Source organism: Ceratotherium simum, chromosome 34 (assembly GCF_057802395.1).
Source record: "Ceratotherium simum simum isolate JZ-2026a chromosome 34, ASM5780239v1, whole genome shotgun sequence".
Lineage (NCBI taxonomy): Eukaryota > Metazoa > Chordata > Mammalia > Perissodactyla > Rhinocerotidae > Ceratotherium > Ceratotherium simum.
In genome coordinates, this window is record NC_141933.1 from 23,268,899 (window position 1) to 23,296,814 (window position 27,916).

Sequence of the window (27,916 nt, forward strand, 5' to 3'; positions counted from 1 at the left end):
CGCTGAATACTTCAGCAGGTAGTGGAGAATGAATGCAACCACAACAGGGTGTTGGGAGAGAACAAGAAAGAATTTGTTGGGCGTATGCTGAGGGATGGAGGAGACCCCGAAGACAAGGTCCTGAGAGCAAGCGCTGGGCCACATCTGAGGTCCCAGATGTTCAATGCAGTTCTCTCAGGGCCAGCACTGAGGGTGGGATGCGATGGGGCCCATTTAGAGGCATCTGAGAGGCGCTTCCTTCTGCGACTCCCAATCTTCTCCCCTCCTCCTGACCCTGCCTCCTGGCTGCCCCGTCCCTGTCCCACCCAGGGCATTCCACCCCAGGAGGGTCCAGAGAAGGCACACCAGGCTTGGTGCCTTAGCTCTGCCTCTCACCAATAGTGTATTCTTAGACAAGTCATTGACTCCCTCTGGCCTCAGTTTCTGGGGCTGTAAAGTGGGGATGTTTTACATGGTTGTAAAGAGTCGATAGCCATAGCAGGGGTGATGGCGTGATAGATGGCCCAGTACTGGGTGGAGCACAACGCAGGGTTCCTGGTTTTTAGTGAAAGCCCAGTGCTGGTTCCTTTTCCCTCCTTGGCTCTGGGCAGGCCCCTCCATCCTCTGGACCACAGAAAGACCCCCACCCGCTATGTGGGAAGAACTGAGAGAGCTCTGTCTGAGGGCGGAGCAGTGGAGAAGGGGCTGCAGCCCGGCCTCTGCTGATGCCTCCCTCGGGGAGAGCCCACAGAGGAGCTGGCAACGAATCTGACAGCTCCATGGAAAGCCAGCTGGGAAAAACACTGGGGATCGCGGGGGGCGTCTGCATGGCTCATTTACAAGTCTCTGGCAAGGGAGGCGACTCTGAGGAATACAAGTAGAGGCCTGCCACTCAGTTGCTGGCCACATTCGATGGGTCCCTTCTCTCCAAGCCTCAGTTTGCCCATCTGTAGAATGAAGATGCTCATGAGGACCACCATGTGGGAATTTTGAGGGGACTGAAACGAGTCAAGAATGCAAAAACCTCCAGAACTAGAGGAGGAGGGAGCTCGGTGGGGAAGGGCAGAGGCCCGCCTCATCCATCTCTGCGTCCCCTGTGTTTGCTAGGACAGCAATGGACACATAGTAGGACTGAATAACTGCTTGTTTGGCAAACCCTCCCAGGTCAGGCCTGGGTCTTCAACCACCCTTCTGGAAGCTTCATGGGTTCTGGGGCCAACTGGGGCACCACCGTTGGCTCTGAGGGACTTTATTGGGACTGCAGTGCCTCCTGGTGGCCAGTGCGAGCAACTGCAGCCTTGATGCTGGCCAGTTGGGAGTGGGGCCCCAGAACCTTCACGCAGAGGGGCAGGAACCAGCCCTGTGGGGAGCAGCACATCCCAGGGCCCAGTGACTCCTCCTCAGTCTTGGCTTCCCTCCAGGGCCGTGCCCCTCCATCGCTCCTTCTCACCTCCCTCTCTGGCAGGGATTCGGGCAATACTGTGGTACTGACGCCGCAGACACCCAGAGGTTTGTCCAGGGTGCAGCAGAACCAGGGCCACCACTGGTCCTTCACGCCCTGCCCTGCGGCTGGTTTTCTTGAGCCTTCTCATCCCACAGGTCCACTCCACCACCTGTGCCCAGCCACCCCCACAAGCAGTGTGTGCTGAGGGCCCTTCTGGGTCTGCAGCCCGGTCCCGAGGCCTGGGTCCCTTGTCACCCTCAGAGGACGTGCAGAACTGCCAGAGGCAGAAGGAGCCCAGGCCCAGGCCCCAGCAGGGCCTCACTGTCTAGTGGGGCCAGGCCGGTAAACCAGCCCTTTAAAGCCGGGAAGTCAGTGTTTCAGAGGCAAGCCCAGTGGGGGTCAGGGAAGAAGAAGCGTCACCCTCGCACTGAACCTTGCAAGCCCAGTGGAAGCAGTTCACAAGAGGAGAAATGCACAAAAAAAGGTTTAACTTCACTAGTAATTGTAAATTCAAACAAGTTTTCTCTTTCGTCCGTCACACTGGCGAAGATTTTCAAAACACTCTAGTGACTGCTATTGGCCTGCAGCGGGCGGGCGCACCGCTGGCCGCTGAGGAGGTTGGCACGTTTCTAGAAGACAATTTGGCCGTCTTCATCAGAGGTCTGAAGGCGTATATATGATTTAACTCAGTATTGCTAGTTCTTGGCGCTTCCTCTAAGGTAATCACCATGAATATATGGAAGGATTTAACTGTGAGGATGTTCATCACAGGCCTGTTCTAATTTCAGACAATCAGAAACCCATTGTGCCCAACAGTAGATGATTAATTAAATAAGATAGAGTTTGCCCATGTGGTGAAATACTATGCAGCCATTAAAAATGATGCAGTAGAAGAATATAGAACAGCATGGAAAGATGTACAGGATAATGTTAGGTTAAAAAAATTTACAAAGAAATATGTTCTCTGTGTGTGTATGTTATAGTTTTCTCCTTTTGGTTTGTCTTGATTTTTAAAAATTTCCATATAGAACTTAGATAACTACATGTAATGAGGAAAAAAAGCCACAAAAACGACAGAGAAAGGTACACAAGTGAGAGAAGTAGCTAGCCAGATGTTTGAGGGGCAGAAGGTCATAGAAGGAAGGGAGTGTGTGGAAATGTGGAAGCCTGAAGACGCTCGTGCAGGGCACTGGGGGTGAAAGCTGGTCTGTGGGACTGAAAGGAGGTGGCGATGTGGGGTGTGGGGGGCTGTGAGTCTGTGAGGCAGGCAGAGGCCGGTCCTGCCTGTAGAATCGTGAATGCCGCTGTACGCCTGATTTGTAGGGTTGGCAGCTATAGCAAAAAACAAACAACAAAACCAGGATGCTCAGTTGAATTTGAATTTCAAATCAACAACGAGTAATTTTTCGTATCAGTATTTCCCAGGCAATATTTGAGACATACTTATACTAAAAACTTTTCAGTGTGTCTCTGAAATTCTAATTTACCAGAGCGCCTGTATTTTATCTGGCAATGCTAATGAGGGCTCTGGGAGTCCGTGAAAGCCTGTAGAGAGGGTCACAATATGATCAGATGCGTGTGTTAGAGACACTCTCTCTGGTCATATTTGAGGGTAGCGAGGCTGAGGCGGAGAAAGCCTTTGGAAGGTCTGAACTTGCCTGAGCTCCAGGAGTGTCCAGTATCCACGAGGCCTCATCTCAGAGTCATGGGGGCCCAGTTCATGAGGACAGTGGGCAATCCGCACCACAGAAGGGGCCTTTCTCTGCAACTTCCTGCCCTTCCTCCACCCCACTCCAAGGGGCGTTCATCTCCCCTGCCTCCCAAGATCTCACGGCAGAGGCCAGCGCCCACCAAAGCATGCGTCATTCAGGATTCTAACAGCTGCTTTCACATAGCATGTTAAAATGATGAGAGCCATTCCTGTTCACGGCAGGACAAAGAGAAAATTAATTCAGGCCAGAAAAAAAAGAACCAAAATTAACCCATATACCTGTATTCTTACCTTCCGGAAACTTCTAGTATTTTCTAAGGACAGGTACTCTCCCCACCCCCCCGCCTTTTTTTTCAAAATGAGATTTACTTAATATAACATGACCATCTTTCCAGGTACTAAAATGCTGTTCTTCTATGACATCAGTTTCATCCATTTGTCCGTCAAATGTTTATTGAACACCTACTATCAGCCATGATGCTAGTTCTTAGACAGAAGTGGTAAACAAATACATTCTGATGTATTCCCTATTTTGTGGAAGGAGAGAGAGACAACAAAGGGGAAAAAAAAACAAAAAAAATACGTAATAATATGTGCTAAATGCCAAGAAAGAAGCAGTCTGCAGAATAAAGAATATCAGGAAGGCTCTTCCATTTACGGAAATATCCTTGATTTAACCAATCTCCCATTATCAGATATTTTGGCTATTTTCAATTTTTCTATATAATAATCCCACGATGAACTTTCTCTCTAGTTAATTCTTTGTGCCCATCCATAATTATTTCTTTGGGATCAAGTCCTAGAAGTGAGATTTCTGGGTGAAGACATACAAACTTTACTTAGTTTTTCTTTAGTATATTTAAACACAATTTTGTATTTTCTCTATACCAAAAAAGTTTACATGTCTTTTATTTTTCAAATAACATGCTGTAAAATTAAAATTTGGGGGGCATACAGTTTTATGAATTTGAACACATTCCTGTGCAGATCCACGTACGCACCACCACAGTTGGGATACAGGATAGTTCCCCACGCCAGTGCAGCCTTTTGTGGTTGAACCCTCCCCCTCCCCCGAGCCCCTGGTAACCCGGGATCTGTTCTCCATCCTGAGATGCCTTTCTCAGAATGTCATATGATAAATAGTGGTGTCATACATTGTATAAAGTTTGAGACTGGCTTCGTTTACAGGCCATGATGCTGCCTGAGAGTCATCACGTCATTGCTCCCATCCATAGTTCTTTCCTTTTATCTCTGAGCAGCATCCCATCGCCTGGCTGGACCACAGCTTGCTTATCTAGTCACCTGTTAAAGGACACTTGGGTCGTTTCCAGTTTGGGGCAATTATGAACAAAGCTGCTACAAACATTTGCATGCAGGTTTGCAATGAAAATCAGTCTTCGTTTCTTTAGGGTAAATGCCTAGCAGTGGGGTTGCTGGGTCGGGCGGTTAGTGGACATTTCATTAGATAAGACACTGCCACACTGTTCTCCCAGCAGCAACGTACAATCCTTCCAGTTACTCCACATCCTCGCCATCACTCACTGTCATTAGGCTTTTTATTTCCATGGCAGTAGGTGTGTAGTGACAGCTCACTGGGGTTTTAGTTTGCATTTCCACGCTGGATAATATATTGAGCATGTTTTCATGCTAATTTACCACCTGTAGATCTTCTTGGGTGGTGTTGGTTCAAATATTTTGCCCACTTTTTTGTAAACATGACAGTTAACTAAACTCCACACCTTATTCAGATTTTACAGTTTTCCCCCGATGTCCTTTTACCGTTCCCAGCCCCAGTGCAGGACACCGCGGAAGTCCTCACGTCTCCTTAGCCTCCTATGGTCTGGGGCAGTTTCTCGGACTTTCCTTGTTTTGAGAAGCATATTTACGGCTTGGCCTGGTGCATGATGGGGAACAGGAGAGCGTGTGTCACCGTGTGGGTGGCTGGCCCGAGCACCCACGCTGCCACCCCTCCTCCTCAAGGCAGGGACACTGTCTCCACCCGGTGCACACAGATAGACTCCGCACGTTTGCTGAAGTGTCGCCCAGGTCCTGCTGCCCCTTCGGCGTTATTTAGGGCCTGGAGCTCGACCAGCTGACATCTAAGCTGAGCTTTAGACAGAGCCCAGTGGCAGATGAGGTGGGCCGGGGACATGATCAATGGCTAACCTTTCACCTCCGCCCCCACCCCGCCCGACTGTTTGGACAGCAGTGGGCTTAGTCAGTGCCCTTTGAATAGCATGAAAGGGCCTCCTGCTGGCCTGTTTTGTTTAAGGAGATTACATCGGCGCTGCACTCTGCCACAGGGTGCGTGAGCCCGGCTCACCCCAGAACAGAGCAAGCCGCGTGGCCCCCACAAAGCAGATGTTTGCAGGAAGAATAGATGTAATCGAAACCGTGGAGGATAAAATTACTCAGCCCCCTTAGATATACGCCCCACGTGCCCGGGCCTGTGCACAACTCCATACACACACACACACCATGCACACCCATACCCACCCACATGTCTCTGCAGGGTACTGCTCACTCACAGATACGCCCGCACACAACAGCACGCACCCCCCACTGGTGTGTCTGCATGTGACCACACAGGCACACGTGCTCCACGGCCCCAGCCACAGGGCATTACACATATGTTCCCCACACCCGTTCACAACTGCAGGCTAGTGCCACATGCCCGAGAGCGCACATCCGAGCCCACGGAAGGAAGACGCACAAAGAGGCCGCCAGCACCCTCCCCCCAAACGGCTTCAGAAGTTCCTTCTCTTGAAATCAGAGTCATAAAAGAATTCTCTTTAAATTATAGTCATAAAAAAAATCATATTCACCTGTGGACATTTCTCAAGGGCTTTCATGTCCAAACAAGGTTAGGCTCCATTAGGGTGACACACTGGGTTGAACCAGGACAAATGGGTGAGGGGAAGGGAATGGAGAAAAGTTTTCTATTTCTTGCATTTCTCAAAATTCAAGAGCCGGGGCTGTCCGGCAGCCGACCAGGCGGCTCCTAGAAGAGGTGCAGGCCTCCACCCTGGGGAGTTCAGGCACAGGTCGAAGGGCCTTTGGTGGCTCCTCATTAAGAATATAACCTTGACCGAATGCTTCCACTCCATCAGCAGTGGTCGGTGGGCATATGTACCTAGCATCGTCTGAAGGGCACGCGACACCATCGTGGCCACCGTTGTGCGCGCCTTCCGTGGGGCGGGCATTGGTTGCTCTTGGTGTTTTATGCGTGCGCGTTACTCGATTCCTCCGGGTAGTCTGGGGTTTGTTTCCAGATCAAGACATTCCACTGGGAAGCCCCAGATGGGGATTACCCTGTCTTGGGCCCCACAGCCTGGGACAAAGCCCTCGCAGGGCCCCCTTCCCCGCTGTGGGAGGGGCGTCAGCACAGCATCAGTCCGAGTCCCTGTGGGAGCTGCCCCAGGGAGGGCGAGGGAGGAGCCAGACCCACGGGCAGGTGGCCCGGAGCCAGGCTGGGCAGTGCTGTTGCTCAGCCTCATGCCGGTGCTGTGCCATTGGCCCGGCAGCCGGCCGAGCTGGGAGCCTCCAGTGGGCTTTTCTCTGTCCTCCTGTGGCAGCATGGTGGGTGCGGAGCTGGGTCCCGGAGGATCCTCGACGGGGTTTCCTGGACTTTCAATTCCAGAGCCCCCTCGGTGAATCCCATCTCTTTGCTTCTATTTCTGCCTCTCGGACCCTCCCTGTTTCTTCTCTTCTCCTGCACGGAGACACCCCTTAGTGTCTGTCTTGGTCGTCTGCCGTCTCTCTTGAGGGTCTCATCTCCTCCTCCTGCTCCAGCTGTCAGCCTTCAGTGGGGTCATTAGTTACGGTGTGCCCCTTTTTCATATATCCTATCCACCCTTCTCCTCATTGTCCAGCGGGATGAATTTGCTCATTCATTCATTCAACAAACATTTTCTGCAGGTATGCTATAGGGCGCCGGCACGCAGTAGGTGCACAAAGGTAGCTGGACAGAATGAGAGCTCAGTTATGTCTGTTAGAAATTGTTCGTTTATTCTTCAGCAAATCCTTACTGCGTGTCTGCCACCTGCCCTGTCCCGGGCTAAGTGCTGGGCTGAAAAGGGACAAAGGACATGAGGTCCCAGCCCTCAGGGAACTGCCATTCTATACAAGGAGATGGACATTCAGGCTTGATTATATCCTAGTCAGACACACGGGCAGTAATTGGAGTGGCTGAGCCGAGGACAGAGGGCTGTATGTTTGTTGCAGTCTGGGAGTGCTTCCTGGAGGAGCTGGTGCTTGACTGGATCTTGGAGGTCAGCTGGAAAGAAGGGACGCTCCAGGCAGGTGGCTGGAGGTGGGGGCGAGGGGGACCCAGGAGGTCAGTGGTTTCCTTGGGTCGAGAGTACCTCAGCCTGAGTGGCGGGACCTCTGTTTTCAGCGGCTGTCACGTTGAGGAGAGCGCCGCAGAGCAAGCTGGATCCTGGCTGGCGCCCAGGCCTCGGGCCTCCATGCTGCCTCTCCACCCAGCCCCTCGGGGTGGTTGGAGAGCAATCTGCTGGCTTTGCCCAGGGCCCAGCACCACCACCCATCCCACCCTGGCACCCATCTGTCTCATACAGGCTCAGTAAACTCGGGGCACCTGAGGAAAGTGGTGGGAACTGTAGCCGTTTAGTCAGGAGGATGGAAAACTCAGAGAGGGGTGGCAGCTGTCGCTAATTCCACAGGGCTGTCTTGGGGAAGGACCCTGGAGGGTTAGGACCGGGACCAATGAGCCAGACCTGCAGAAGATGGACGTGGGCTGGACCCAAGGATGAACGGTCCAGCTCTCCTGGGGCAGCGAGCCCTCTGGCCCCAGAGCTTGGAGAACAGCTCCTGGCAGAGATGCCAGGGGTGGAAGGAGGTTGAAATAGATGCCCCCACGTCTGGGGTCTTTGACCGAGCACCTGAGAGGGCCTTGGCATGTCATTCTGACCAGTTGGGTGGGCTGCAGAACCTTGGGGAATTTTCCTTTGTTATGTAACTTAGGGATCCAGCCTCAGGATTTAAAGCAAGATGAGCAATAATCAAGACAGATTAGAAGGCTTTCTCCCATCTTCAAGGAGCCAGAAGCATCAGTTTGCCAGAATTCCTTCCATCTCTAAGCCTTGCCAGCTAGTTGACGTCTGCCTGGATGCAGATGTGCTCCCATCCTTCTCCCCACTCCAGATCCTAAGGGAAGGTCCCCCTGGTGACTAAGGCAGGAGCGATGTTCCACTGGCGAGACAGGGACACCAGCGCTGCCTGCTCTCCTTGCCCCAGACAGGGCTTGCCCGCTCCCGTGTGCAGGAGAGACTCTGTGATGTGAAGCCAGTCCTCTGAAGCCATGGGGGAGACTGTGGGAGAGCAGATCTCCCACCTCTCTGTCTGGTGGTCTTTGCACACACGGTGCTGTCTCCCCATTTCTCCCCCACTCCCTCGGTCTCAGAGGGTGGCTGCAGATGGGGAGAACTGGATTCTTACTTCTCACTGGGCATTCTGCCGCCTCCCCACGGGCGAAGCCTAGAACCAGCCCCACACTGAGGGCCTTCCCTCAGGGGCCGCATCCTCGCTCCCTCATCCTCAGGGGCTGGTCCTGCTGCCGCCAGGGTGAGCAGAGCAGGACTCCTGAGTTATGTGAGGCCGCTGGATTCCTCTGCTCCCCTCTCTTTCCCTGGGAAAAGGGCCCAAGACCCCAGGGTAGGAGTAAAGAGCAACCCAGGAGCGGAGAGGCGCGCTCTGTCGCCAATTAGCGCACATTCCCTGCTCTCCCTGGCCTCAGTTTCCCCCCAGTTAAAACTAGGAGTTTGGGCTGGTCCCACCAGCCCTCGGTTTCTATCACATGGAGCTCCCCTTACATAGCCCAGCCCCTACTGCTGTGCGGGGTGGTCCCAATCCCAGGCTGGATGCCAGAGGATGCTGTAAAGGTCCCCGGGGTCATGGGATGGGGCCCGGGGAGCAGCGTTAGGGCAGGAGGCACAGGGGCTGCCCCCCCCCCCACCACCCGCGATCTGGCCTCCAGGAAGTTGCATAACAGAGATGTTTATTTTTGATGAGGCTGGGTGGGATTTCTTCTCTTTAAAAAAATCCAAAACATAAAACTTATTTGTCTGCCAGGAAGATAAATATCTTTGCTGAAAGCTCTCGGCCCGGCTGCCAGCTGCAGTTTGCACAATGCTGTCACTGAAGCTGTGGTGGTCTGCTGTGCTTGGGCTCACATGGCTGTCATGCGTGACACCTGCGGGCCAGCCCACCACCCCCGCGGCATCAGCACTGTCAGTGGCCTTCAGGAATGGCCTCCCGAAGCTGCTTCCAGGCCCACTCTGGGCACTCACCTCCACTTCCCTTCCTCGTTGCCTTGGAGAATGACAGAGACAAAATGTCCCTCTCCGTCCCCAGTGTACACAGACAGCCAGAGATGAGAACGAACCTGAACCCGGTCCCCAGGACCTGGATGGAGTCAGGAGACCGGGGCTAGAGGCATTGTCTTGACACTTAATGCCCGCCACTCGGACCTATTCCCAGAAGAGGAAACTGAGAGTCAGAGTGGTTGGTGCTCACACCGACCACACATGCTTGTGACGATCAGAGCTTGTGTGTGTGAAAGGGCTTGTCAGATGCTCCCACATGTGTCTTATTCCTCTTGTATGTTATCTCCCTCTACAAGAGTCAGACAAGGGAATGTGGCTCAGAGAGGGGTTCACACTCTTCTCCAGACACCAGCGCAGCGCCCTCCCCACAGCACCCGTGCATGCGCCTGCGCTCGGGTGCTCCAGGGAGAGTCGGCCTGCTTGGAGGACTCCTTCAGGGTCAGGGTCCTCTGATGCTCGCCAGTCCAGACCAGAACTGGGGAAAATGATGCCGGCAGAAACCCACACAGCCGGCGCCGTGCTGAGTCCTTTACGTGTCGGCCTCTTTAATCCCACAGCCACCTTATGAGGAAGGTCATACGGGTCTCTTCATCTCCGCTTTATAGAGGGGGAAACTGAGGCACAAAGAGGTTAAGTGGACTGTCCAAGCACGCAGGTGGAGCATCACATCTGTGGGATTCACATCTGGTGCTGGCTTCAGAGCCTGTGCTAACCTCTGAGACGAGTGTGTCTGTCCAGGGTGTTAACGGGGCTATCTGAACGTGGACAAGCCACCCCCTGGCCCCACCCTCGCATCCTATCCTCTGCCGCCTCATCCTCGATCTGCGTGGGGTGACTGGTCCTTCCCAGCTCTGAGCATCTAGGAATCGGCCAGGGGAGCCCCATCCTGTGGCTGCGGGCCACATCTGCTGACTCCCGCTGAACCCCGCCGGGCTCAGGCCGGGATAGGAGAGGCGTTCCTGTCTGCCTCTCTGCTGCCCTCTCCTCCTCACCCCAGCCCAGCTGGGCCAGACGTGGCTGCTGAATCAGTTTTCCCCTCCACCCCGGGAGTCCAAGGCACTGGGTCAGCATTGATGCCCAGAGAAGTTCTGGCCAAGGGGGTCCTTCTAGAGGGAGGAGCCCAGGGTCCGGGGGTGGGGATTCAAGGTCCTAGAGGTCAGACTGGCTGACTCAGAGTCACGTAACATGGGTGCCGAAAGGGGCCCATTCTGAGATGATGGCAAGGAGGCTCAGACAGGGAAGGGACTTGCCCAAGATCACACAGCATGTTGACAGCAAGCCAGGATTAGCCCTGGGTCTCCTGACCTCGCATCCACTGTGGCTCTGAAAGGGAAAGGCCGGGGATGGCTCCCCGGGCCTCCCTCCTCTCTTGCTTCGTTCAGCCATTGGTTTCTGATCTTGTTTCCTCCCTGCTCAGCCAAAGAGAGCTCCCTGGGTGAGCCAGAGTTGCCGCCTGACTCTGACACCGTGGGGATGGACGGCAGCTACCTCGGTGTGAAGGAGGCTGGGGTGAAGGGGCCCCCGGACCGGGCCGGCGCTGAGCTCCCCAGCCCGCTGGAGAAGGCTGACGCGGAGAGCAACAAGGGCAAGAAGCGGCGCAACCGCACCACCTTCACCAGCTACCAGCTGGAGGAGCTGGAGAAGGTCTTCCAGAAGACCCACTACCCCGACGTGTACGCGCGGGAGCAGCTGGCCATGAGGACGGACCTCACCGAGGCCCGCGTGCAGGTCAGTGTGGGCGCAGGGGGGGCGGGCAGGGCCTGCCCTTGGGCTCGTGGCTGGAGCTGGGACCCTCATCTGTCCCTCGACCACAGCAGGGCTTTCGTCATCTCAGTCCCAGCAGCGCCTGAGAGGCCCCCAGCCTGCCCCTCGTGCTCCTACTCCAACCAGAGCGAGTCTGCCTTTACCCACTCTACTATCGGGCTTCTGTGCCGTGGGAGGAGGTGAAGGAAGGGGGGCCCCCGGTGGAGGGGCAGGAAGCCTGTTAGCTGCATTTCTGGGCTCCACACGCTGTGAGAGTCCAGGCCCTTTCACGAAGGAGGACATGACTGGTCTGTGCAGTGGAAGGCCTGTCTCTTAGAAGGGAAACAGGATAAACATAAAGACATTCACACCAGCCCAGTGGGCAGAAACAGAGAACACTCAGCTCTTTCTACCCAGGATGGCTGCCTCCTCCTCCATCATTCAGGTCCCAACTCAATATACCTTCTCTGAGAAGCCTTCCCGACCACTGTGGCTAAAGCAGTAGCCCCCTGCCACCACTCGACCACCAAAACACCCAACCCAACACAGTTCAACAGAACCCAACATAACTCAAACCAACACAGTTCAACCTAACCCAACAGAACGCAACACAACTCAACACAACCCAACAGAACCCAACACCGCTCAACACAACCCAATACAGCTCAACACAACTCAACACAACCCAAACCAACACACCTCAACACAACCCAACAGAACCCAACACAGCTCAACACAACCCAATACAATGCAACACAACTCAACACAACCCAAACCAACACAACAGAACCCAACACAGCTCAACACAACCCAACAGAACTCAATACAGCTCAACACAACCCAATACAATGCAACACAACCCAAACCAATACAACACAACACAAAACAACAGGACCCAACACAGCTCAACACAACTCAATACAACCCAACACAACTCGATACAACACAATACAACCAAACCAGGTCACCTTCTACCACATTGTGCTATTTTATCTTCTTTATAGAATTTACGACTGGCTTAAATTATCTTGTTTGTCTCCTCCCACTAGAATGTCAGTCCCTTGAGGGCAGGTACTGTCTGACAGGTTCATCACTGTATTCCCACCAATGAGAGAAGGCCGAGCTCAGAGCAACAGGGCAAAACATAAATATCTGTGAACCGACTGACTCCTTTGTCCGGAGAGGTGTGTCCCCGCTCCCTGCATGAAATTACAGCAAAGAAAGAACCAGAAAGGAAGCCCAGACCTTTGAGTAACCAAAATACAGGTGACAAAATCCACGCACTAAAGCTCAGGCCTCAGTTTAACACAAAGTAAATGTCACGCCCAGTCTGCTTTCCCAGCCCGAAGCGTGTTAGATAGAGCGAATATGGTGGTGTCATATAGCGTTTCCCCCTGCCGTGGGTAGTGGCGGCGACAACTGGAGAGCAAAGGAGAATTTTATTTTAAAGCAGTACAGCAGCCTGGGCCTCCCAGTGCCAGGACAGAGCCCTGTGTCACTCAGCAGCCTGGGCCTCCCAGTGCCAGGACAGAGCCCTGTGTCACTCAGCAGGCCCAAGGGCCCTCACCATTGCATTAGCTCACTGAAGAGTCTTCAGCAGAGTGCCTCTAACGCGTCAATAACAGCTCATCAGTCCCCACCACGTCTGTTTAATAAGGCAGAGGCATTTGTAACAGAGTCCAGGAACTTCTTCATCTAACACGCTCATGTGAAAAAGGACTGGCGGTTATCAGTAAATAGGTAGCCACCCGAAAACTGCAAGTCCCCGCAGTGATTCTGAACAGAAACGATGTTTAATCCCAAGTTCCCGAGGGCAGGCGGCCCATTTTCTTCCTCTGCAGTGCCTGGTGAGTGTTTGTGGAAGAAGGCAGGGCAGCTGAGGCTCGACTGGGATTCTGGAAGCCCCCTCAAACCCACTATCTCATCTGAGTCAGGATAACCAGCCACGCAACCTCAGGTGGCTCAAAGTCTGGACGGGAACCCCAGAATCCGGCCTGAGCTCCAGCCAGTGGGTTTGGAGGAGCCTGTCCAAGAGGGAGGCTGGTTATGGGACATTCCTGTAGGTGCTGTGTTGGCGTGGGGTGAACCCATTCATCTTCTGAAGGTGTACGTATGTTTGTGCATATGTGTGTTGCATGCACGCTTTCTAACAAATGGATGGGAGTACCCAGGAGTAGAATTCACTTAGTTTCGAAATAAGGATGGCCCTTCCAGTTCAAAACATGGAAATGACACTGGGGCACATCTAGTATTTTTCAGTCACCACCATACGGCTAAAATAGAGTGTTCTGTCTGCACACACACACACACATTTATGCCTACTTCCAAAAAGGAATTGAGGCAGCTTACAATTAAGGATTTATTACTTTCATCTAAGAACAAGAAAAATGTCATGAAATGGGAAGGTAATTATGTCAAGAATCTAGGCTTAGGATCATAGTTGCCACTGAGCACCAATTTTAACCCTGAGCTTCCTAGCAGCCAAGGCAAAAAGAGAAACCCTGATGTGTTGCATCTCTTATCATCTAAGGGGAGGATCATAGAATTACAGAATGTTAGTGCTAGAAAGGATCACTTGGTCTTATTTGATAATGAGGAAGAGGAGGTTGAGAGGTGGGAAGTGATTGCTTGTGATCAGGCAACTCAGGAACAGTGACTCAGTGGCAGTGCTGAGACTAGAACCTGGGACTCCTGAGTTCCAGCCCAGTGTTTCTTTTACTTTAGTTTGCTGTGCCAGGACACATGCCAGATTGTTCTGAGACTTTTCTTTGTAGCAAGGCAGCAGAGTGGGTGGGATCTTCATGTGCATCAGACTGCTGGGCTGAGCCGTGAGCCTGGCAGGACTCTGGGAGGTGGAGGAAGTGGTGATGGAACCCCCGGCCTGCCTCTGCTGAGTTTGTTCAGGGCCCTTACTTGGCTGGTGGGAAGCCAGGTGCCTGGTTAGAGTGGTGATGGGCACAGGGAGGAGGTGGTGGGGTCCCCTGAGATGGACCTTTACTGGGAAGAAGCCGGGGTTTGGCCCTGCTCCAGGGGGCTGCAGGGGCCTCTCTCTGCTGTCTGGGATTCCAGTCTCTGCAGCTGGTGTCTGAAGACAATAAGACAGAGGCCTCCCCGCCCTGGGCCACCCCGCCCTGGCCCCAGATGGGCTGCGGTTAGGTTAGCGAGGCCTCTGCCAAGACGGTTGGTTCCTTGGGGAGAGGCCTGTGCTGAGTGGGCCCAGGCCGGGGTGGGCCCAGGAGCGGGGTGGTCCTGGGGCACAACATGCAGAATGGAAGGCGAGGACCTGGTGGTCTGCTCTCTTCCCTGGGCTTGTGCACTGGAGACAGGCCTGGGGCACAGAGCATCTGTGGGGAGCTCTCAGAGCCCCAGGCTCCAGGGGTCAGAAAGGGACAGAAGCACCCACCTCGGGGCCCTGGACTGTGAGCGCAGAAGAGGCCCGTGAGGCCACCTCTGCCACCACCCAATTTATGCTAACTTAGCTTCAGCCTCCATCTGGGCAGGAACGCTCCACCCTCGGGCACGGGGTCAGACTAGGGAGGGGGGAGGAGGGGGAGGAGGAGGCGGGTAGTCGTGTGTGTGCCCCCCCCCCCCCTCCCCGTCAGCCTGTTCCCCACAGCCGCTGCCGCCTCCTCCCATCTCCGTCTTTAGCTCTCAAATAAATCCTCCAGCCTGACCCTCTTCCACTCCCATCCCAGAGCCAGTGCTCTCTCTGCTGCCTCTCCCCCGCCAGCTCATCTATCTTCCTAGATAACCCAGGGCTCCCCTCTCCCGGCCTCCCCACCGTCAGCTCCAGCCCCCACATTCCATCCCCCACCCTGCGCCCCCCTCCATTCTAGGCCCCTTGCGGGACGCTGGCCGCCTCCCTCCTCGCTCTGCGTCCCTCCCCCCCACCCGGAGCCTGTGCGACACCTCCACGCGCATCTCTCCACCTCCACTCCCCACCCGGGGACCCGGAGCCCCCAGAGACTCAGGGAAACCCCGCAGCGGCGGCCACGGAAACCTCTTCTCGCCTTCTCCCCACCCCCAGGAAAGAGAGAAGCCGTATATCTTGATGCCTCCAGTGGGCTTCTCCCTCCCCCGCACCCCCACCCCCCACCCCCAGCAAACCCTGGGAGGCTGAGGAAGGAGCGGAAAGGCTGAGCTAAGCCTGCAGGAAATTAAACATGAAATGAAAACAAGCCCGTCTGATTCGTCCTCTCATCCTGCCCCAGTCCCCCGGCCAGGCCACTGATAAAGGGGGATCCCGTTTCAGCGGCGCGGACAGGAGACCCGATCCGCCCTCGGCTCCCCGCGGGTGGCCTGGGCCTGGACCCCAGGAGCCCTGGAGGAAAGGGGCCCCGGGCGGCTCTGGGGCAGGGGCTGAGACCCCAGGCCCAGGAGAGGGCGGGTCTCCAGGGAGGACTCAGGAAGAGGGCTTCTCCTACACCAGAGTCCAGAGAAGGAAATGGAGTGACAGAGATGTCTGCCTGCATGTGTGTGTATACACACCCAGGCACACACACATGTACACTTGAGACTGGGGGAAGTGAGGTGCAGGCCCTACTCTCTCCTAACCCCCACCCTCCCCACACTACAGTGCGACACACATACCCCATCTCTTTTGACCACTTTCCTCCAGCAAAAGACAGCAAGACAGGTCAGGAGCTATAAAGAAACAAGTGTGAATTCTCTAAAAACGCTGTGACAGCATTTCTCATTACCTCCCTGCTGCTCTATGAGGCACCACCCCGGTGAAGATGTCAATAAAGATATTGGACCCATTCTCCAGATGCAGAAACTGAGGCTACTGGAAGCTATTGGCTCCAATGGGCATTCTGGTCCCTGGTTACACTTGAAGCCCCAACAGGCCGAGCAGCCTCTGTGTCACCCTGTGGGGAGCCGTCCACACCTCCTGCCCAGCTCTGTCTCCCTCCCCCAAGGGTGCTCGGTGGTCTAGTGGAGAAGTGTTTCGACTCTCCTTGTATCTAGCTCTGCAGCCACAGTGATCGTGATGGACGGGAAGTGTTTCCGCCTGGAGAGCAGAGACTGTCCCGAGGAAAGCAGGCTTCCTGGGTGCTGAGGCCTGGGGAGAGCCGGACACGGCTCCTTGCAGCTCTGCAGCCAAGGTTCTCGTCCCTGCGCTGTGCGCCCCGTCCACAAGGCCACAGGCGGTGTGCTGTTTGGGGGTGGCCGCTTGCACCTGAGTCAGCTGGCAGGTGCGCACCAAGCTGATGGAGACGTCCCCCTCTGGGGGGCTCCAGGGTCTGCCTTTGACTCAGCCAGAAGCCATGCCTGGCCTGGAAGCTCTTCCCTCCTCACTCCCTCTTCCCCGCTCTCCTGCCCCCATCCCCCTTCCCAGGTCCCAAGTCACGGGCAGGGGGAGCAGGCCCCAAGGCGAGCTCTTGCCCACGAGCCTTGGGGAAGTTCTCAGCCCGCCAGAAATGCAAAGGAAAAGGACCCAACCCCACCACCACCAAGGACCCTGGCTCACACACCTGACTCAGAGACCACCCTCCCTCTCAGGTCCCGGTCAAGTCAACACCCCCCGACCCATGCTCAGTGACGGACGGGCTTCCAGTCCTCAGCGTCAGGCCACTCCTGTGCACGGGATTTTACAGTGGCCGCCTCCATTGACAGCACCAAGGGCAGACCCCTCCCCCTGGCCGTCGAGGCCCTCCGCAGTCTGACTCCTGCTTCTACAATTCTTTCTCTCCCATCACTCCCCCCACCTGGGCAGCGTGGCCACCTGGGGTCTCCTGAACACGCCCTGCTGTTTGTAAACTCAGGCCTGGACTCCCTGCCTCCAGCCGACACTCAGGCCAGCTCCGTCGTCCCCTCCACGAAGCCCTCTCTGACTGCCTTTGTTGCCCAGCTGAACCCCTGTACCCCACGGGGCCTTGAACACAGGGGGTTCTGAGCTGGGAGACTGTGTCCAACAAGAGGGCTGCAGAGAGGATTCAGGAAGGTAGGAATTCTGACTCTGGGCCAACAGACAGGCCCCTTTGAAACCTTTGAAAAAATGTGGTAAACCTGTGTGTGTGATCGTCTAGTAGAACGATTTTCTGGAGGAGCAGTCACAGCTTTTATCAGGTTTCCGCAGGAGCCTGGCCCACAGCAGATTAGGCCACGCAGCGTTGGGCTTGGTTAGATGGTGGCTAAGATGACCAGTGACGTGGCTCACGTGTGTGCGACACTTGCTCTGGATTCTGAAGCTTAGAGAAAGGAAGCTACGGGCCCAAGGTCACACCCACGGCTGGTTGGGGTGAGCCGCCTTCCCGACTCTCAGCCTGGATCATTCTGGATCGTAGGCTCTTGAGGACAAGGAGGAAGCAGTCGCTTATCTGCAGCCCCGCGGCCTGCTGGGGCGCCGAGGGACCGGCTTGCACCGCGGAAGGCGAGGCCTCCAGCTGGGCCGAGCCGTGACCGCTGCTCTGTCCTGCAGGTCTGGTTCCAGAACCGGAGAGCCAAGTGGAGGAAGAGGGAGCGTTTTGGGCAGATGCAGCAGGTTCGAACCCACTTCTCCACCGCCTATGAGCTGCCCCTGCTCACCCGAGCTGAGAACTACGCCCAGGTGAGTCCCTGCCCTGACCCCGGCCCTCGACCTCTGAGACTAGGCACCCTGGAGGACGGCCTGGTCCCCCGGATGGGACTCATGGCGCCAGGTTGCCCTTCAGGCCCAACCCAGGTGTGGGCCTGCTTACACCCGAATGTGTGAGGCCCAGAGCTGTTGCTGTCCAGCGTAAGTGTTGAGCCAGGCTTGGCTGTCCTTTGGGGGTGGGGGTGGGGCAATGAGGGAGGCTGTTTCCTCTGCTGCTGTGGGCGCTTCTCCTGTGGGCACCAGCACCGAGGCAGGCTGGTGCCGTCAGGAACCGTCAGGGTGTTTCCCAGGGAAGGGAGTCTTGGAATCTGGAGGCCATGCGGCGAGGCTGGCAGGGACACGGCTTCTGAGTCCCGAGACTTAGGTCGTCATCCCAGCTCCAGATCTTTCTCCCTCAGGCCAGTCACAGCTCTCTGAGCCTCAGTTTCATCACCTGTAAACCGGACGCTATGAAAGCACCTGCCCCTCCCTTTTGTCAGGTTGTTGTAAAGTCTAAATTAGACAACGCAAAAGTACTACGTGAATTATCTAGTGTCGAAAGGTTGCTTTGTGTGCTCTCAGCTCTCCCAGGATCCTGTGTCCCATCTTCTCCTTCCATCCCGCAGAGCGTCTTCTTAGACGTCTGTCAGCCAGTCCCCCGTTCTAGCGGCAGTTGAGCTCTCAGTGAGATGCAAAGGGATGAGAAATACTGTTAGTGATGTCAGGCACCCAGGATGCTGGGAGAGATGTATTATTGATCAAGTCCACTCCTGACACCTCTCAACGTGTCTGGCAGAGGTGGCCATTTCCTCCCTCTTGGGCTTCATTCGGGCACGGCCTCCACCTTTAGCTCCAAGCCTGGCCCCGCCCAGCAGTGAGCCAGTGGCACAGGCCTTCTTAAGTCTCTTTTTTTTTTCTTTTTTTGCTGAGGAAGATTCGCCCTGAGCTGACATCCATTGCCAGTCTTCCTCTTTTTTCCTTTTCTATGTGCGCCACCGCCACAGCATGGCTGCTAACAGACGAGTGGTATAGGTCCACACCTGGGATCTGAACCCGGGCCGCTGAAGCGGAGCATGCCAAACTTAACCACTAGGTCACTGGGGCCGGCCCTTAAATTATTTTATTATTTTTTATTACTTTATTAAGGGCATATTGGTTTATAACATTGTGTAAATTTCAGGTGTACATCATCGTATTTTGGCTTCTGTACAGACTGCATTGTGTTTATCACCAAAAAGTCTAGTTTCCATCCATCACCATACACGTGCCCCTTTACCCCTCTCACTCTCCCCTCACCCCCATCCTTCTCAGACTCTTCCTAAGTCTCCTTTACTTCTCGTTTTCCCAGGGCCGTGCTAGCATAGCATCCCTGGGTGCCCCGCCTGGACCAGCTCTGCCCCTCTCCCTCCTAGGATTCATGCAGAAGGGTTCAGGAGTCAGGCCTGGGGCTGCAGCTGAGGACTGTGGGGTGTCTCATGCACACACACCATCTGCATCATCGCCAGCTGCATTGTTTCACCCCTTTCTCCCCTCTCTCCCTGCCCAAACCCAGCCTCCCTCATTCCCCCGGAGGATGGACCTCCAGCCCTGGCTCCTTGGGCTTGATCTCTGCTGCCGGGGCTCACGCGCTGGACAGAGAGACACAGCACAGGGCGAGCTCCCGCTCTCACCCGCAGCCCCACACAGCATGTGCCCCAGACCCCTTGAAAGAGGGGGTGGGGGAAGGCCAACCAATTCCCCATCACGGAACCAACCCACAGGAGGGGTGTGGCAAGGCCGGTCTGCGAGCAGTTCTTGTTGCCATGACAATGCCCCTGGGATCTGGGGCGGAGTTCGTTCCTCACTCTGCTTTCAAACGCCTTCCCTGAGCGTACGGCTCCTGGAGGGCCCCCAAGAATCCCACACGCACAGCAGACAGGTGCAGAAGCTCCTCCTCAAACCTCATCCCCTCCGCCTGCCCCTCCACGCAGGACACTTGGAGAGATGTATTTTTGGCTGAGTCCTCGGCTGTACCTCCTCATAAATGCTTAGAGGAAAAGGGGGTCCAGAGGTGGAGGCTGGGAGGGGAAAGAGCTTACAGCTTCACAGATGCAAGATGAGGTGTCCAGTTCAACCCCCACCGGCCGCCTGAGCATCCTCCACAGCCCCGAGGCATGTGAGCGTCCAGCTGGCTTCCATCCACTCACGGGCGCTCGCCGCCCCCTGAGGCAGCCCCTCCCGTCCTGAGTCAGTTCTGAAGCCTCAAGGGCATCAGCCCCTGGAAGCTCAGCCCCTGACCTTGGCTCCTGGGAGATTCAGGCCCCCACTGCCCACCCCCAGCCCCTCCGTGCCACAACCTGCAAGCCCCGAGCCCATATTCCCAATGCCAGAGCTCTCCGAGTTGGGGTCAGCTCCCATTTATCAGGGACCTAGGATGCTCCAGGCTGGGGAGGAGCCAGAGGGGAGTAAGACACAGTCTCCGACCTTAAGGAGTCCACAGGTGAAGAGATGAAGTCTGCCATGAGTCTAAATGAGGAACTCGGCCGGCTGAGGTGGGGGCTGTCCTCAGCTGGTTAGTGTGCCCCCAGGGCGGCCCTTTTACTGGATCCTTGATGAAGTTTGAAGTTCAGTCCTTAAAATGGAATTTCTGTCTGCTGCTGCCTGGCCCTGGGAACAGAGGGGCCAGAGCGTAGAGCCCAGACCCTCCTGGGGGTATCTGGAGGGCCTCAAAGGCCCTGAGAGGCTCCGGAATAACACTCAAGAATGGTTTCATCATAATGAGGGCTCCTAAGTGGGGAGAGGTCATCCAGGGGCCAGGGGAAGCCCCTTATGTGCCGCCCCTGTCCCCGCCAGCCTGTGACATCTCCTCCTTCCCTCTCCCCAGATTCAGAACCCGTCCTGGATCAGCAACAATGGGGCTGCCTCGCCAGTGCCAGCCTGCGTGGTCCCCTGTGAGCCGGTGCCTGCCTGCATGTCCCCTCACGCCCACCCCCCTGGCTCCGGGGCCAGCGGCGTCACCGACTTCCTGAGCGTCTCTGGGGCTGGCAGTCACGTGAGCCAGACGCACATGGGCAGCCTGTTCGGAGCCGCCGGCCTCAGCCCGGGCCTCAACGGCTACGAGCTCAACGGCGAGCCGGACCGCAAGACCTCGAGCATCGCGGCCCTGCGCATGAAGGCCAAGGAGCACAGTGCGGCCATCTCCTGGGCCACATGACGGCACCGCCGGCCCTCCCCGCGCCCGCCCCGCGCTCTCCAGGCCCCCAGCCTCCCACTCGACTCTCCTCTCGGGACCCTGGCCTGGGCCGGGGGCCTGACCCTCAGCACTTTCAGCCGCGCCGAGTCTGAGGCCCCACGCACTGCAGGGAGGGGGCGGCAGCAGACCTGCCCCGCCCTGGCGCTGAGGCCGGGACCCCTGCGCCTGGCCAGAGGCACTGGAGGAAGCCAGGTGGCCGAGTTTTGCAGCTTCGCATCCATTATAAGCTGAAGACCCCCTCTCCCCACTCCGCTCCTGCACCCTGCCCGGTTTGACCGTTGAGTCGTCTAGACCCCGTCCGGACCCAGCAGCGACAGTGCGGTCGCGTCCGTCCTCCCCTGTTCCGTGCAGTCCCTGGTCACCAGGCCCATGGCTGTGTCTGAGGAACAGGCTGCCCTGCAGTCGGCCCACTGCCCTCTCGTCTCCTGTTCCCAAAAGCCCACGGAATCCGACCTCCTGGACCCAAGGCGCCGCCTCGCCCTCACCCTGTTTGGCAAGGAGTCCTCATCCTGGCTGTCCCCTGTGCTGGACACACCGGAAGGAGTGGGCAGAGGAGGACAGGAGCTGGAGCACCATCCTGCTGTCATCCAGCAGTGCTGGCATCTAGGAGGACGGATGGTCCCCAGGGGACGTGTTCCCACTCCCTCGCACCCCCGGAGACTCTGGATCTGGGTGAACGCTGCAGGGGGCGGACGCAGACCAGCCATGGTACCCACGGTGCCAGAAGAAGAAAAGCTTCTAGAGAGAGAAAGGGCTGCAGGGAGGGGTCGGGTGGGGGCAGGGGGTCGTGCTCATGCTTCCGCTCTCCGGGCAGGATGACGGCTACGGGGACGGGTCTGGGCAGCTTTGTTCTCTATCCAGCCGGGCCCCTCCGGGAGGATCTGGAGCTGCTGTCCCTTCCCCCACCCCATCCTGGTCACTCGCTGGGGCTGCTGAGCAGTGTCCTGGCGTGGAAGGACTTACACCTTGGACATACAAGCTAGGGCCTGGGGTCACGGTGGCAGAGGGTCGAGAGCAGCATGCAGGATTTGCTAGAGGACGTGTGTCACACTGGGCCTCCAGGCGGGCAGGTCGGCCCTTCCCCTCCTCAGCTGTCTCCGGGACAGCGCGTACCTGCCCAGAGCCTTCCATGCGGGTGGGGGCTCCGCGTTACTACCCTGACACTTCTTCCCCGGGGGAATCTGTCTCTGGCCTCTGGAAGGGCTCAGGGGGCTGAGCTCCTCTGGGTCACTGGCCCTGTTCCAGGTGTGGGGGCAGGACGCCCTCTGGAAGTTTCCCTGCCTGCAGGAAGGGGCCTGTGTCCATGGGGGCTGCACGTCTGCTGACTTGAGCCCTGCAGCTTGGGCTTTGGTGCCGGGTCCCAGCAGTCACCTAAGCTTGTGGCACATGGTACCCGTCCTCCGAGGCGGCCTTTCAGAGCCCTGGGAGGTCTCTCCAGCAGGCAGCCCCTGGGGAGAAGTCCTTGCCTTTTTTTCCTTTGACCTTGATCCTGTCAGTGAGGAGGGCCAGGTCCACCAGGCCAGGGGCCTGGACGCAGGGCAGCCTCTTGGTTGGGCGGAGAAGAGTGGGATCCTCCCCTTGAGCTGCTCAAGGTTTAGAGGGCATCGTGGCCTCCACCTCTGCCTTGTGTTCTCATCTGCTCCGGAAGCCAGACTGGGGAGGGATCTGGCTGTGGCCTCTCTCAATAAGAGTCGGACCTCTCTGTGAAACGTCACGCTAAAATTCATCTTCTAGAAGTGAAAAGGGTCTTGGGCATTGAATTAAGTGTTCTTGAAGGCTTGGCTTTAAGTGTTTCATGTGTTGGAGGATCTTGGAATGGCTCTTCCGAAACCTTTTCCAGTTCTGAGGTTTGCTGGGATAACTCTGACTCCCCAAAATCTAGGAAGGGAAAGGAAGAAACTGCTTAAGGCTGGGAACAGTCCCCGTTTCCTCCATCGATGCTCTAGTGGCTGGGGAAGGACACGAGAGGGACTTTCACCATAGGCATGTTCTTACCTGGAGAGAATTGGTACAAAGAGCAAGAGAACTCGGAGAGCCCCAGAGGAGGAGCTAGAGGAGAGGGAGCTCTAAGTGGATTCTTCTGGAAGGGACTCCTGGAGCTCAATTCCTCTGTGTCTGCTTTCTGGCTGGGCTAGACTTAAATCAGGCAAATTTCAACCAAGAAGCATGAGAAGAAAAGGCCTCTAATAGAAGAAGGTTGTGTGGCTCTGGCTGCCCATCCCACCAACACAGCCAAGTTTTTACAATTAAAATGTCAGCGCAGAAGGTCCCTGTTCATCTCCCCACAGGGAGCTGCCCACCCCCAGGCCTGTCCTCGCCCCGTCCCAGACCCTTGGGCCTGCCTAACACTCTGAGAATCACAAATCACCCAGCTGGGAGGGATCAGCAACCCTCTAGTGGGTCCAATCCCTTCACAGTGGAGATGAGAAGACCCCCGGCCCCCAGTGGAGAAGCCAGGACATGCTCACTCAGCCCCTCAGCTCTCTGATGGAGCTCCTTCCTCTCCCCAGCCTTCCCTCTGGTTCCTTCCCAGTCAGGTGGCTAGGCCCAGGCCTCTGCCTTCTAGGGCGGGAGACGTCCCCGTCCCCCGTCCCCGCAGCAGCTCCTGTGATGACAAAGCAAGCCTGGGGGACTCTCCGGGCCGGCTGGCTTCCTCAGGAGCGAGGTGTCCTGAAGGCAGGTGGAGAGGAGCTAAGTGAATGAGCTAAGGGAGGTGAGATGGCCCTTGGCTCTTTGCCTAAGATCTCAGCAGAGATGGGGATGCAAAACTGGAGAGATGGGTAGCTGGCAGATCAACACTGAGAGCCTCTGATCCCTGCCGGGAATAAGTCTCGGAGGCCAAGGCTTGACACTAAGGTGCTGCTAACCACCCTCAGGTGCCATCACTACTCCCGGGGCATGGGAGGAGGGGGCTCTGGGGGCGCCCGGAGAGGCTGGTCTCCAAGCCTTCAGTGGCACTTGGAGGACACGGGCTTTGTTAGTTTCCTTGAATCCTTTCAGCTATACTTGATCCTCGGCTCTCACCACCATGCCTCCAGCTTTGGGAAAGCACGGAGGCCAGGTTAGCTCAAAGACACTGCAAGGGGGTGGGGGGCAGCACCGGGAGGTGGGTCCCCAGCACACATTGCTGTGGCCGCACTGGGCCCAGCCCCCGTGTCCCCTCTGCCCTCATTTCGGCTGGGTGGACAAGAGGAGCTTTCCCATGAAAACCCATGGTCTCCCTTCGCAGCCGCCATTCTCACTCAGGGCTGGGTTGTGGGGAGACCATCTTGCAAGACACTCTGGGCCTTCTGGTCTCCTTGGTGGCCCTGACTCTCAGGTGCCAAGGCAAACTGGTCCAGCTGGGGGAGGATGGCTGGCAAACTGGCTCCCAGGATAATAATCCATGACCATAAAAGAGAAAAATGAGAAGACAGCAAAACCCTGCTTCTCGAAGTCACACAGACACTTCCTTAAGGATGCTGTCGGCAGGAAAGCTATTCCAGTGAACACGACGTGACCTAATCTTGCCCTCTCCCTCCCCCACTCACTTACGTACATAGAGCTAGATCTTTATACTACTGATTTTGAAGGACAGTTTTCAGAGTCTAATAATCCGTTTGGGTGTGCAGTGGTTGAACAGACAGCTGAGTGCCAGAAGGAACACGAACCTCAACCAGTAGACTGTTCTCATTGTAAGATATTTTAACCCTGTATAAACGCAACTTTTCCTTTAGCTTAATGGCCTGGGGTGGAATATTAAAAATATATATTAAAAATACATTAAAAATTCAGAAAAATGTATAAAAAAAATTGAGGTCGGTTCCGTCAAGTTTTACTGCCTATACCACCATGTAACTACATTATAGCAAAGTATTAAAAGAAAACGTTCTTGCCTTTGAAAGTAAGTTATTGCACTTACATCTTTTTGGGGAGGGGGGCGTATTGATGAGAAGGGGACCTAGGGGCCCAGGCGTGGGGCCAAATGGAGAGCAGAAGCAGCTGGACGCTCCCAGAGCACCCCTCGCTGGGCGTGGTCCAAACTGTCTGTCTGGTTGTTGTTTGCAATAAACTCCTTCTCCTTCCTCCTCTCAACTGGACCCTGTCTGTTTTGTTCCTGACTTGTGACAGATGAAATGTGATCAGAGGGGCCTCTGAAATCTCACGTTAATTGAAGTCGGCAAAAAATACTAACAGTGCCCTTTTGAACTGCTGACACAGTACAGAATGGATTACCAGGGCTAGATTAACAACAGGTGGCCAGCCAAGGCCCCTGCACAAAGAGGGGGTGCGTGGCCTGCGAGGGGCTGGGATGCCCCTCCCCCTTCATCCCCGAGGACCTGCCTGCATGGCAGGCAGGCTGTGGAGAGCGAGAAGCGGGGAGGGACCCCAGAGTCCACTGCTCAGGGTCACAGCAACAGCTCCTTCGGCACCCTGCATCTCTGGTGTGCTCAGCACAGCCCCTCCTTCAGCTCCTCGATGTCACTGAGGGCCGCTCTGTGTCTCCAGGAGCTGCTCTGAAAGCAGGCGGAGAGCCGGGGCACGGAAGTCCAGGGCGTGGAGGCCTGGCTGCTTGGCAGGGAGCGCAGGACAGGCCTCCAGGAGACGCAGGTCCGGCCTTGGCTCTGTACTTAGTGGCTGAGGGAACGCGCAGGAGGGACGGCCAGATGATTTTTAAACCCAAGCTCTAAAAACAAATTATGCAGCAGGGAGGGGCCCAGGTTCTGCTGCAGGATGGCTGCTCCCTTGCTTCCCAGCACAAAGGTGACTCAAGGACGAGGCAGTTAGCCCCCAGGGACCCCTGTGCGGAGAGGGGAGTCATCTGTTCACCAGACAACCTGACGCTCTGCTCGCACATCTGGAGGGGAACAAGCCCTGTCCCTGCTGAGTTTACCAACGTGGGGGGAGGAGAAAATGGATAGTTAGTACACAGGCAGGGGCCTTGTGAGCTGACATGGCATAGTGACATAGTGACACAAAGGACCACAGTTATTCCCGAGAGAAAGACATCTCCCTCTGGCTCTCAGCTATGACCTGATAGGAACTCCTTTTCATCCTCTTTCCAACTATTGACCCTTGCTTCCTTGGAGCCACCTCTCAGATTGGGTGCCTGTGGAGAGAGGTCACATTGCGTCTAGACCCAGCGGGGTTTTAGGTTGGCCTGGGCTGGGAACTTGTTTTAAAAAATGCCCCTGTCATCTCGTAGGGCTCAGCATCACGGCAGCACGTAGACTCGTCACCTCAAATCGCTGCCAAGTCCCAGGGCAGGACCCGAAGTGGGGAGAGGGCAATGCCTGGTGCCTGGGTGCTGTCTGCCTCACGCCCCGGCTTTTGTCTGCAGGAGCTGAGCAACCCCAATACCCGGAGTGCATATGGGTGCTGCTGCCGAAGGGGAGGGTGGCTCAGTAGGGTCGTTCAGGCCTCCCTGGTGACCCAGGTAACCCATCCCTGGGACCCGTGCCTCCCAGTAGGCACGGTCCTCTGGGAGGACCGGGCCAGCAGGGCTTCCTCGAATATTGACTGTGGCTCAGCCCTTCCCTGTCTGGCCACCAGGACCATCTGGGGACCTTCCCTTGGCCGCATTACTGGACTTGCCCTCCTTCTGCTTAGAAGCCTGTACCCTCTCCGCAGACCCCACCACCGGGAGAACTCGTGTTCATTCTCGAAGGCTTCCTCTAAATGGCAACGTCCTCTGTGACGCTCTTTCCTAACTCCACACCCCCACCCCAACTTCCACCCCGAGGTCAGTTCTTGCCCCTTCTGTGCTCCTTGGAACTGTTTGTACTACTACTTCAGCACATAGCACTGTGTAAGTTACCTATTTATCTGCCTGACTGCCCACAAGCCTAAAACGCTCCCAGAAGAGACAGGATGGTCCTGGTCACATCTGAATGCCTCAGAAAATACATACGTTGAGTCACTGAGTGAGTGAAAGAAAAGGTGGGAATGAAGAGATGCTCTGTTTGGGCTCAGGGTGGGAAGAGGAAAGTCAGAGAAGACTCAGGGGTTCATGTTAGAGAGAGCCAGAGCTCGCCCAGGCCACTAGAGATCAGCATGGAGTGAACCCAGAGTCTTTGCTTGGCTGTGGACCCTGCCTACCCTGTTCCTCCAGGGGTTATGTGCATCTGTGACGAGCCAAGGCCAGGACAGGAAGCCTGACCCCTTTAGTGTTCCTGGGGTTGGGCCAGCACAAGGCCGGCGCCTCGAGATGGCCTGAGAGGTCTTGTGTTCAAGAGTACTCATCTTAGACCTTTTCCATGTAGCCTTGGGCTCAAACCCCACTTTCTCCCCAAGTCATCCTTGGACAATCCTCATGCCCCTGAACCCTCCACACCTCCAGCCAGCCTCAGGTGCAGTCTGCAGATAGCTTATTTCCTGCTCTGGTGCGACCCCAGCAGAAATTGCTCTTGCCTTCCGTTTCTCACCAATCCCACTGTCCCAGGTCTTGCTATAAGAAATACTGCCAACCTCAGGGCGCCATGAGCTGGCTGGCCCGCGTATCAGCAGAAATCCTCAGCTTGGCCGGTGTGGAGTGGGGTGGTGCAGACTTAGTGGTGGTCCTCTCCTTACACACGCCCAGACTTGCACACTCAGCAGCTAAGCAACAATAGGCCCTCCACAAACAGCCCATTCCCCAAAATAGGGCTTCCTGCAAACTGTCTATGAGCTCAGAAGTCAAAGGATGCATGCCAGCTCCAGAGACAACGGGGTGTGAGAGCTGACATTTTCCCAGGAATTCTGTGATTCCAAACAGATTTTTTTTCTTTTTAGCTCAACACAGACCAAAATGCTTGAGGAAGGGCAAACTTCCGGAAGGAGCTTCAGTCTATGACCATGTGCTCACCATGTGTTAAGGTGTTGCTTTGACTAGTTGGGAGCAAACCCACTGTGGGGCCTGTGTGAGATCCCCCCAGAACCCCAGTCAGGG

At 56.0% G+C, this 27,916-nt stretch overlaps 1 protein-coding gene across 1 annotated transcript in view; it reads left to right on the forward strand.

The window, feature by feature from the left end:
* ALX4 (ALX homeobox 4) overlaps nt 1–21,037 on the forward strand; it is a 41,009-nt gene extending 19,972 nt beyond the window's left edge. Inside the window, exons 2-4 of the mRNA XM_014792465.2 lie at nt 10,896–11,206; nt 17,643–17,771; nt 20,641–21,037. Of these exons, the coding sequence (XP_014647951.2) occupies nt 10,896–11,206; nt 17,643–17,771; nt 20,641–20,970 (770 nt within the window). The 3' untranslated portion in view covers nt 20,971–21,037. The remainder of the gene's footprint in view (nt 1–10,895; nt 11,207–17,642; nt 17,772–20,640) is intronic.
* Nucleotides 21,038–27,916: the final 6,879 nt, after the last annotated feature.